The sequence below is a fragment of the Ictidomys tridecemlineatus genome, chromosome 2, assembly GCF_052094955.1.
Source record: "Ictidomys tridecemlineatus isolate mIctTri1 chromosome 2, mIctTri1.hap1, whole genome shotgun sequence".
NCBI lineage: Eukaryota > Metazoa > Chordata > Mammalia > Rodentia > Sciuridae > Ictidomys > Ictidomys tridecemlineatus.
Genome location: NC_135478.1, coordinates 8,809,919 through 8,821,553, shown reverse-complemented (window position 1 = coordinate 8,821,553; position 11,635 = coordinate 8,809,919). Strand labels below are relative to the sequence as shown.

Below are 11,635 nucleotides of genomic sequence, written 5' to 3'. Positions count from 1 at the left end.
GCATTCCCTTATGTTCAGAATTAATTTCCAGTCCTAGCAATGGCCTGCAGGTCCCATGGGCCCACATGCTCACCCTTGCAAATTCTTGACCTCACTTCCTGCCCCAATACAACAACATTTCACAGACACAGGGCCACTTCTTCTGTCTTGTACTTGGTTGTCTGCCATTTCTGCCCTCTCTTTCTGGGAATCCTTCCTGCACATCTCTGCAGGGTCATGCTCACCCTTTGAGCCTCTGTTCTGAGGCCTTCTCATTCCCCTGCTCTGTTCTCTGCACTGTCTTTTCATCATTCCAAACTAGCACATTCATTTCATTCAAAAAACTAACTTTCTCAAGTGCCTATACCACCCAAGAGGGCAGGGACTACGTCCTGTTCCCAGTGTATCCTCTGTACCCTTAGAAGTGCCTGGAAGAGTGGGCCAGCAGTGTCTGCCCAACTAGTGACTCATTCATAAACAAACACGTTTATTCTGAAGGTAAAGAGTGTAGACTTCATCTTCTGTGGCTCTCACTCAAATAGGGCAGAGAGCACCAGCTCCTTCTCTCCGGAGACACAGGACAGTCAGTGAACAAGCCCTAAGACCATGTTAGCCACTCTGATGGCCAGAGGGAACAGAAGATCTGAGCCCAGGACTCGCTCCCTCCCAAACCCAAGCTCCAACTCTAATCCAAGCAGCAGAATGCCTAGCATGATCCTGGGTTAACAGGCTGCTGGTACCCGAAACACTCAAAGCACACAAGGGACCAAAAGCAAGAAAACAGAACTCTTACCATGAGCCTCCGCATTCTTTCCTTCTCAATTCGTTCATTTTCTTTCTTCTGCTCTCGCTCTGTGTTGGCATGGTATGTGGCTACTGCCTTGGTGAGTTTCTGGATTTTGCCTGTGACTGATCTGTGATATTCTTTAAAATCCTTGGCATGCTGAAGAATGCTATTGAGGTATTCCTGCCGAGACATGTGCAAAAGAAGACTGAACACTCAACGGAAGTCATCACAATGTCACCCAGAGTCAGACAGGACAAAAAGAAAGCTGGGCATGGCCAGGCGCAGTGGAGCACGCCTGTGATCCCAGCATTTTGGGAGGCTGAGATAAGAGTTCAAAGCCAGCCTCAGCAACAGCAAGGCACTGAGCAACTCAGTGAGACCCTGTCTCTAAATAAAATACTAAAAAAGGCTGGGAATATAGCTCAGTGTCTGACCACCCTGAGTTCAATCCCTGGTACAAAAAAAAAAAAAAAAAAAACTCCTCAAAATAAAAAAATAGAAAGGCCTGGGAATGTAGCTCAGTGATGAACTGCTATTTTATCTTGAAAAAGATAATAAAAATTTCCCCAGCATTGCAAAATAAACAAGAAAAACAGATTGTGTGTAAATTTCATACAAAAGTTCTTAGCTTTTAACTAGCTTTTAATTCATGAATACACAAAAAAGGGAATTGTGCATTCAAATTGCAAATAATAAAAAGTTGGGCTGGGGATGTGGCTCAAGCGGTATCGCGTTCGCCTGGCATGGTGAGGCCCGGGTTCGATCCTCAGCACCACATACAAAGAAAGATGCTGTATCTGCCGAAAACTAAAAAAAATAAAATAAAATAAATATTAAAATTCTCTCTCTCTCTAAAAAAATAAAAAGTTAACAGTAGGGCTGAGGTTGTGGCTCAGTGGTTGGTTGAGCGCTTGCCCTTGCACACACACGAGGCACTGGGTTCGATCCTCAGCATGCATAAATAAATAAATGATATTGTGTTCCTCTACAACTAAAAAAATTTTTTTTAAAAAGTTAAGAGTAGGGGCTGGGGATGTGGCTCAAGCGGCAGCGCGCTCGTCTGGCATGCGTGCGGCCCGGGTTCGATCCTCAGCACCACATACCAACAAAGATGTTGTGTCCGCCGAGAACTAAAAAATAAATATTAAAAAAATTCCCTCTCTCTCTCTCTCTCTCTCTCTTTAAAAAAAAAAAAAGTTAAGAGTAGTTAATACTGAATATTAAAAGATATCAGAAATACATGTTCATTATTTAAAAACTTCAGGAAATATCAAAGAGCAACAAAATGCACAGAATCAGCTCCAAATCCTCTCGGATGAGGACTTTAGACTGTGAAGCTGACCTCGTAAAGTCATGTCAGGTTCTCATTTGCTCAGCAGGCTCTGTGGCTCTCACCCCATGCCAAGCAAAAGTCAAAGTCTTCTCCATGGTCACAGACCCTATACCATCTGCCTTGTCACATCCTTGCCCTCACCTCTTCAGCTCTCCCTGTCATTCACTCCACTCCGGCTACACTGGGATCCTGGCTTCTCAGAGAAAACAGAGGCACATTCTAGCCCCAGGGCATTTTCATCTGCCCCTGTATCTGGACTGCTCTCTGCCCAATGTCCCTGTGAATCCCTCCTTTGGGTCTCTCTGTTCAGATCTCACCTTCCCAGAGAAACTTTCCTGATCATGTCTTCCTCACTCTTTCCTTGCTGTACTTTCCTCAGATCCTACACCTTCACAATGGGATACAGGGATTTCATTATTGCCCATCCCCTCCCTGTGGCTTGGTTTTGACCACCAGTGTATTCTCAGTGCCTAGGAGACTGGTAAAATGAACAGAAAAGACTAGTGTGTCTAGAAACAAAACATACAAAGTCCCATCCCGGTGCAGGCTATAATGAGCAGGCACCCAAGCAGCCCAGGAACAGCTCTGGAACTAACCTGGTGCTTCTGGCGGCGTTTGCGCTCCTGCTCAATCTTTTGCTGTTTCTCTAGCTTCTCAGTGATGCGGGCCTCTCGCAGGGACTGACGCTTGCTGCGCTTGTAGGCCTTGGCATTAAGGGCCGTCTCCAAGGCTGTGTCCCTCCGCATGCACACCACAACCTCCTGGCGTAGCTTCAGGGAGGAAGAAGAAACAATGACACTGAAGAAGATACCTCTGCTGTGCCCACAGTGAAATTTATAATTGCCGATCATATACAAGGCAGGCGATGCTGCCTCCCAAAGGATCCTAATTAACTGCCTTATGCACCCATGGGTGGTACAGACAAGAGCAGAAGGTGAGCATTCTGCACACCTGGTCAGAGAATCTTCTTGTGCCTCTTGTCTCCAGCTTGTCTTCCCACAACACAATACAATTCCTTATGAAACACTGGAGAGTCACTCCACTCTCCTGCTTCTGTAGGCAACTGGAGCTTAGGGAAGGCCCACACTTGTATATTATGTGAGCAGCACTGCCCCACCATGGAATAAGACACAAGGAGAGGGTAAGACAGTGGGTTAATATATGCAGGTTGGCATGGCTGCCTAAACTATACAGGTACTCTGGATGATAGTCCTGCAAGAAGTTTTAGGGGTCTCAGCATGACAGGTGGTGGGGAAGGCCTATTCCCTAGATCCAGGACCACACTGGAACTTACCTGTCTCTGGAAGTTAAGCAGCCTGAGGGCCTTGAGCTCAATGGTCGCTTTGGTTCTCAAATCCCCGGCCAGGGACCCGGGAAGATTTTCAAGTTCCTGAATTCGATGTGCAATGCGAGCCTGCAGCCTAGGCGCAAAGAAAGGGAAAGAAAGGATAGGTGGTAAGAGGGACTATATTTATAAGAAGCCACCTGATGTCTTTAAAGCCAGAGCTTCTGAAGACTCTATCTCTCAAGACAGACAGACCTGGCCTTGAGACATGAACTCCCTCAAAAAGGATGCCAGCCAAAACATAGGACAGAGAAGGCAGCAAGAAAGTTTCTTAGGACCAAGCCACACAAACCACAAAAATCAAGACACCTAGTGGCTGGCTCATGGCATATTAGTAGTGACTTTCTGGCTTCAGACTAACCAGAATCTGTCCCTATCCTGGCATGGATGAGACACGGGGCCTCAGAAATCAACTGAGCCAGAAAATGTTCAACATCACTACAATTAGAGAAATGCAAATTAAAACTATACTGAGATTTCATTTCACCCCAATCAGAATGGCAATTATCAAAAATACAAGTAACAATAAATGTTGGCGAGGATGTAGGGGAAAGGTACAACCATACACTGCTGGTGGGATGGCAGATTGGTACAACCACTCTGAAAAGCAGTATGGCGATTCCTCAGAAAACATGGAATGAAACCCCCATTTGACCCAGTTATCCTACTCCTCAGCATATACCCAAAGGACTTAAAATCAACACACTATAGTGACACAGCCACATCAATGTTTACAGCAGATCAATTCACAATAGCTAAGCTATGCAACCAACTTACTACCAGACAACAGATAAATGCATAAAGAAAATATGGTGCATATACATAATGTATGGCTGGAATATTACCCAGCCATAAAGAAGAATGAATTAGGGCATTTGCTGGTAAATGGATGGAACTGGAGACTATCATGAAATAAGCCAATCCTCAAAAACCAAAAGCCAAATGTTCTGATATACAGATGTGGACTCCGATGGCGGGGGGGTAGGGGGGGTTTAGCTAGGTTGGGGAGTAGGGGCAGATAGGAACGGGAAAAAGTAGAATAAATAGGAGATAACTTTTCTATGATTATATATATATGCACAAACAGGGCTAGGGTTGTAGCTCAGTGTTAGAGCACTTGCCTAGTGCATGGGAGGTAATGAATTCAATTCTCAGCACTACAAATAAATGAATAAAATAAATGTCCACTGACAACTAAAAAACATATATGTTTTAAAGAAGAGCCAGGCTCAGTGCCACATGTCTGTAATCCCAGCAGCTCAGGAGGCTGAGGCAGGAGATCACCAATTGAAAGCCAGCCTCAGCAAAAGCGAGGTGCTAAGCAACCCAGTGAGACCCTGTCTCTAAATAAAATATAAAATAGGGCCGGGATGTGGCTCAGAGGTCAAGTGCCCCTGAGTTTAATTCCCAGTACCCAAAAAAAAAAAAAAAACCACAACCAGTATAACTCCACATCATGAACAACTACAAAAATGGAAAGTTGTACTCCATATATTTTTTGCTGTCATGTATTAAAAAAAAATAGTTCTGGGGCTGGGGTTGTGGCTCAGTGGTAGAGCACTTGCCTCGCACTCTGGGTTCAACTCTTAGCACCACATAAAAAATAAAAATAAAAAACAAGTGAAATAAACGTGTTGTGTCCAACTACAACTAAAAAATAGATTAAAAAATAGTTCCAAGGCTTCTAATCAAATCAAAATAAAAACAAAAGTGCACATGCGTGCGCACGCACACACACACATGCACACACACACACAGAAATCTATATCTATTGAGCCAGGCTAGGGTTGTGGCTCAGTGGTAGAGCGCTTGCCTCACAAGTGTGAGACACTGGGTTCAATACTCAGCACCACATAAAAATAAATAAAGGCATTGGTTGTGTCCATCTACACCTAAGAAATAAATATTTTTAAAAAATAAAAATAAATTTAAAAAAAGGTACCATGTCCATCTACAACTAAAAATATAAGAAATCTGTTGAGCCTATTAGCCTCATTGTCCTCATCCATAAACTAAGGACACCCCTGAGAGTAATCTACAGGCTTGATCTGAAGGTTAAATGAAACAATCCTCTTGCTCAGTCTTTCACACACTTACTTACAGAGCACCTACTATGCTGCATCAATTTTAGGGTATGGAGTCTCAGCACTGAATGCAACCATCAAGGTTGTTGCTCCCATGGAGTTTGCAGTCTCATTGAGAAGGCCAGAAGGGATAAAAAAATAAACAGTAGGCTGGGAATATGATTCAGCTGTGACTCAGTGCTTGCCGAAGATGGATCCTTAGCACTGGGGCAGAGGAGGGAGAGGAGTAAATCCTCCACTAATTCCAGAGTGGCTAGTGCTTGGAGGAAAGGCCTGGAGTGAGGGGGTCTGGGAAGAGCTTCTATGCAAAGGGAGACCTCAATGGCCACATGGGGACAAAAGTGGGAAGCCACTTTTGTTGGTCTCAACCTGAGAAATGGATGTAAATCAACTGTAAGGACTTACACTGCTATGTTGAAGGAGGCGCTGCAAAACTGGAAGGCTGGGAGGCTCCTGGGCGAGTTGGGCAAAGCTATCACCACTCCAGTGACTCTCAGGATGAGGAACCACACCTTAGCCAATCCAAGGAGCCAGTGGGCTACGTCTCACCTGTATTCCCGCTCCTGCAGGATCTCCACAGGGTCCAGGCCCCTGGGCTTCTGGATGGGGGTGATGCGGCTCTGCTTCTGGTGCAACGGCACCAAGGGTGCGGGCTGGGCTGGCTGCCCTGGGGACTGTGTCTGAGGTGGCATCACAGGTGAAGCAGCAGGCGGGACAGCAGGGGGCGCAGGCGAAGGGCGTCCTGTCGGCTGCGGGGGGATCAGTTTCTGAGGGGTGCTTGTGGGGGCAGCAGCATTCGCCATGGGTCCTGGGGAGAGGTGAGCAAGATGGAGACATGTTAAGCCCAGGGACAATTCTTCAGTGAAAATGCAAAGCCTGCCAGGTGGCTTGCTACCTGGGAACAGACCAACCTCTCCCCACCTCCTTCCTCTCACCCACCAAATGCCACGCTGCTTCTCACCCAGGCATCTGCCTCCCTCCTGCCTCAGGGTTCATCTCTCTTCCTGATCTCCACTCCGCTCCCTGACCCCAGTCTTCACTCATCCACATCTTTCTGGCCTCTGGCCTCTTAGGACCCACATTTTCTTGTCTTTCCTCTGCAATAGTCCCCCCTCTCACCAGCAGCTTCTTTTTCTGCTATTTTAGTTACCCTCAGTCAACCACAGTCTGAAATATTATGTGAAAAATTCCAGAAACAAACAACTCATTAATTTAAAATTGTAACCTGTCCTGAGCAGTCACATCACACTGCTTACATCATTTGCCTCCCTCCATCTTATCAACTTACATCATCACAAAGAGTGAGGACAATATACCAGGGTTGTTTTTTGCAGCACTGGGGACTGAATCCAGGGCCTACTACATGCTAAGAAAGTGCTCTAGAATTAAACCATATCCCCAGCCCAAGTATTTTTACTTTTTTATGGCACTGGGGATTGAATCCAAGGGTATTTTACTGTGAGCTCCATCTTTAGTTAATTAGTTTGTTTGTTTATTTATTGATTGATTGGTAACAGGGATTGCATACCAGGGGCACTTAACCACTGAGACACATCCCCAGCCCTTTTTAGGTTTTATTTTGAGACAAAATCTCACTAAGTTGCATAGGCCCTCACTAAGGTGCTGAGGCTGGATTTGAACTTGTGATCCTTCTGCTTCAGCCTCATAAACTGGGATAACAGGTGTGTGCCACTGTGATCAGGTTAATTTTATTTTAGGATCTCTCTAAGTTTCCCAGGATGGACTTGAACTTGCCATCCTCCACCTTAGCCTCTTGAGCCAATGGGGTTACAGGCATACATCACTACACCTAGCTAATAAGATAATTTTAGAGACAAAGACCTTATTCACAACTTTTACTACTGTGTGCTGTTACAATTGTTCCATTTTATTGCTAGCTGTCTCTCATATCTGTGACTAATTTATAAATTAAACTTTGTCACCAGTATTCATGTTAAGTAAAAAATAACTAAGAGTGGTGTCACAAATTTGTAATCCCAGCTATTTGAGAGGCTGATACAGGAGGATCACAAGTTCAAGGTCAGCCTCAGCAATTTAGGAAGGCCCTGTCAAAATAGTTAATTAAATAAGTAAATAAAGGCAAAAAGTAAAAAAAAAAAAAAAAAGGCTGGGAGTGTAGGTCAGTGGTAAAGAACCTCTGGGTTCAATCCCCAGTCCCCAGTACCACAAAAGAAATGGGGAGGGAGGCACCAAGAAAAAAAGAAAAGGATGAGAGATTGATTTGGGCCTATCCATGGTAGCTAACACCCACTGGGGATCTTGGAACGAATATATCCTTCATGGAAAAGTGGGAACCATGGGGGCTGGGGATGTGGCTCACGCGGTAGTGCGCTCGCCTGGCATGCCTGCAGCCTGGGTTCGATCCTTAGCACCACATACAAACAAAGATGTTGTGTCCGCCGAAAACTGAAAAATAAATATTAAAAAATTCTCTCTCTCCTTCCCTCTGTTAAAAAAAAAAAAATGGAAAAAAAAAATCCTAAAAAAAGAAAAGTGGGAACCACTACACTCTACTTCAAAGTGAATTCAATTTTAGTGACTAGTTCTTTGATGAACATCAATACACCTCAGACTCTAAGATGGCCATAAATGAATCCATCTTATCCACTATATCTATCCCAAACATATATGGACCCTGAAATATAACCAACTTTTACATACGTGGACATGGAGCCTCAGAGAGCACTGGACCAAGGACACACATACGTCAGTGAGGGTGATAGGACCCTAAACTCTCTTATCATCCTACCTGCCTCCCACAGGGATGTTCTTGGAAAGGAAGACAGATTGAGATGTGCCCTCCAGGAAGGAATTTGCCTGTGGTGCCAGGTGTACCTCTCAGGCCTTTCCCTTGAGTCTCATGGTAGACCCATTCATTGCTCTCCTCTGCTTGTTACTGGTTTAAAGAAACCCCAAGATACCCTTGACCCACAACACAAAAGGGCAACTGTGGAGCAGATCTGAGCCCAAGACTTTGGGAACTGACCAGGGATAGATGAGACCAAGAGAACACCACAGGAAAACATGCAGTTTCTGTTCTGTTCAAGCGAGCATCCTAAGTATTCTCTCTGATCAGGCTCATCTCAGGGCTTGCAAGCTCCAAGCTCATAATACAGAGGCAGGACACAGATGAAGAGAGAAGTGATCTTACCTTCAGGCCAAGGTTTGGGAGGCCCTCCAGGGGGCTGACCAGGCATCCCAGGGGGCACACCTGAGGGTCCTGGAGGTGGCATGTTGGGCCCTCCCATACCTACATGCAGGGGGAAACAAAGAAAGGAGAATAAAATGTGAACTGTCTTCATACCCACACCTATTTATGAGCATCCTTGGCTGAGGGCACACACCTATCCACAAGCCCTTAGGTATAGATCTCAAGGGAAGCTGAAAAAATGACATTTATCATGACAACGACCTGGCCATCTGAGCAATCACTTGAGAAGCCCACCAACAACAGACTCAGGATCATCTATCATTGCTACCCAGGCTCTGGCCAGTTCACTCTGGACTTCCTCCCCACCCTAGGGACCAGGGATGGTGGGCCTTACCATGAGGCCTGCTGTAATTTGGAGGTGCTGGTCCTGGACCTGGGCCAGGGCCAGGCCCAGGGCCAGGGCCAGGTCCTGTGGCAGACACAGAGGGCGGAGGTAGTGTTGGCATCTGCTGTTGCATCCCAGGCATTGGCCGCTTTCCCTGCACAGCCATTTGCAGGTGGTCAGGAAGAGGTTGCCCCCTGGCCAGCATCTTGTAGGCCATTATCTGAGCTCGAAGCTGGTGCAGCTGGTTCTGGTTAAATGGGGTTGGGCCCCGGGTCTGCTGCCCCAAGGCCTGGGGGTCAGCACCATCTAGTGGGGCCCCTCCTGGCCCAGATGACATTTGGGGACCAGAGGATGGGCCACTGGCTGGAACTGGACTGGAAGCATGCTCAGAGCTGCCCAAGGGTGAGGGGTAACCTGCAAGGAAAGACCAATCCAATGGTCACTTGGCAGCATACATTTGAGATAAAGACAGAGACAGTAAACTGTTCTGTCATACCTATACTGTCTCATCCTCCAAGACACAGAATAGCCCAATGGCTTCATTCTCATGAGCCAAACACAAGGCACCCAGAGGACATATTCTCAACTCATAGCCTTGGCCTAGCAGCCCACATGGTCACGTGCTTTGGCCCATGTTTCAGTAGAGTACAGATGGTTAATGGTGAAGCTATGAATGAAATCTAGGATCTTTCCAGGCCTGCCCTCCTGCCTGGGCAGAGCAGGGTACATATCTTCAGATCAGCCAGACCCATTCCTCTCACTTCCATTCCTCAGAAGCCTGAGCTTCCTGTCCCTGATGCCTGGAATCGCTCTGCAAGTCATCTCCTATATCATTTCTCCGTCATCCCCATAAGGAAAAGCCAACTGGCTTGTAAGGCCGAGTCCTGAGCCCTGAGACACTATCTCCACTAAGCTCCCAGATGGCACTGGAGCTCCTAACAAGCTCTCCTCTAACACTCAACTCTGCCCACCATGTATGCTCTTCTAGGGTTGCTCCAAAACAAGAGGGCCAAAGCAGACCACCACCTAACCTCCAGACACTCTTTATGGCAGGGCCTTCCCTGGAGTTCAACTGTCTGAGGTCATCACAGAACCCATCTATGGGAACCCTGTTAGGAAAAGGGGTATACGGGCTCACTATGTATGACCAACACTAAGCAAGAAGAAATACAGAATAGTACCTTGGGAGTGCTGGTCCATGGGGCTGGGTGGGGGCCCCATCCCTGCGTGGCCCCCTGACCGCATCCCCATTCCTTTCATCTGGTTGTAGCGTGGGTCGTCCGACATGCCCTTCTCATGCATGGACTCCATAGGCTGCAAGTGGCCAACAATAAGGCAGAGTCAACAAGGGGAATAGGAAGAGGCGACACAGCAAAGCATCACTGGGAATAAGATGGACGACAACAAACGTCCACCCAATGCTGCCATAGCATCCACCGAGTCACCAACATGACCAAGGGCTCAGCTCCAAGGCATGGACACGATACCAAGGTAGACACACAAAATAAATGCCACCCAGTGTAGGGTGTCCAATCAGACAACTGGTGGCCTGGAGGCAAGGAAGCAACTGCACTAGGGTGACAGGAGAGGGCAGGAAGATGTTCTAGAGGCAGTCAGCAACCACAAGAGGAAAGGAAAAGACACAAGAAAGATCTTAGGGAGGGAGTGGTTTCATCCAGGACACAAATCTCACTGCTCATTGTGACTGGACAAAATATGAATCTGGGAACCAAGGACCCTCTTCTTTAGGGACTAGAAATCAGACAGACAGATAAGTCTGCACACAAAGACTGTAAAAACACGTCGGACGTCTCCCAAACTCTGCACCTCCTCAGTTGCTGGCAGAAAATGAGACTACAGACCTGTTCTAGCCCCCACAGGAGTTAAGGGCAGGTCTTGGCAGAATGATGAAGTATATGTCTCTCCTACACTCAGTAGCAGGTTATTCCTCCAGGGGAACCGCTGGCAAAGGGGATGCCATCCAAAATCTTTTTGTGGGCCCCCACTAGGCCTGGGTTAGCACAAGTATTCTCCTTTCTGGGAACTCACAGGTTCACGGCTGACAAAACAAACCTACAACTAACTCAATGTGTGCTGTGCTCAAGGAGAAGAGGGGCCAGGTAAGGGGAAGCTTCATGAGGGACAGGTTAAGCCCTCAAGATGCTGACCAGACCCAAGGTACGGGCCTGTCCCCATCCCTCTTTCCCTGGTTATGGGAGAGACTGAGCTCTGCGCAGTAACAGGCACCCTGTCAGCATGGGACCCTGATCCTAGCAGGGTGTGGAATATATGGCAGGTGTTTGACAAACATACATCAGAGGTGTACAGTGTGTATGTGCCATGCCAGGAGGGCAGAGAAGGAAAGTAGGGGCTGTGCTGGAGAAGGAGCTGGCGTATAAAACAAGAGTGAATGATAGGCCAAAGGGCAAGCGAATGATATGAACAGCACAGGGCTCCCTACCTTGTTACCAATAGTTTCCAAGATAGAAGGGTCAAGACAGATATTATACATAAGTTGAGAGAAATGTACAGGAGATGGAGAGGGTTGGC

General features: G+C 46.8%; 1 protein-coding gene across 5 annotated transcripts in view; it reads right to left on the bottom strand.

Moving 5' to 3' along the window:
* Positions 1-670: 670 nt before the first annotated feature.
* The window catches only part of LOC144373099 (SWI/SNF-related matrix-associated actin-dependent regulator of chromatin subfamily A member 4-like), a 29,205-nt gene continuing 18,240 nt past the window's right edge, over positions 671-11,635 (bottom strand). For all 5 annotated transcript variants that reach the window (XM_078036206.1, XM_078036215.1, XM_078036236.1 and 2 more), the window contains 7 exons: positions 10,267-10,399; positions 9,095-9,499; positions 8,701-8,799; positions 6,078-6,336; positions 3,394-3,520; positions 2,696-2,869; positions 671-946 (listed from right to left, as the gene is read on the bottom strand). In XM_078036206.1, coding sequence (XP_077892332.1) covers positions 686-946; positions 2,696-2,869; positions 3,394-3,520; positions 6,078-6,336; positions 8,701-8,799; positions 9,095-9,499; positions 10,267-10,399 — 1,458 coding nt within the window. In that variant the 3' untranslated portion in view covers positions 671-685. The remainder of the gene's footprint in view (positions 947-2,695; positions 2,870-3,393; positions 3,521-6,077; positions 6,337-8,700; positions 8,800-9,094; positions 9,500-10,266; positions 10,400-11,635) is intronic.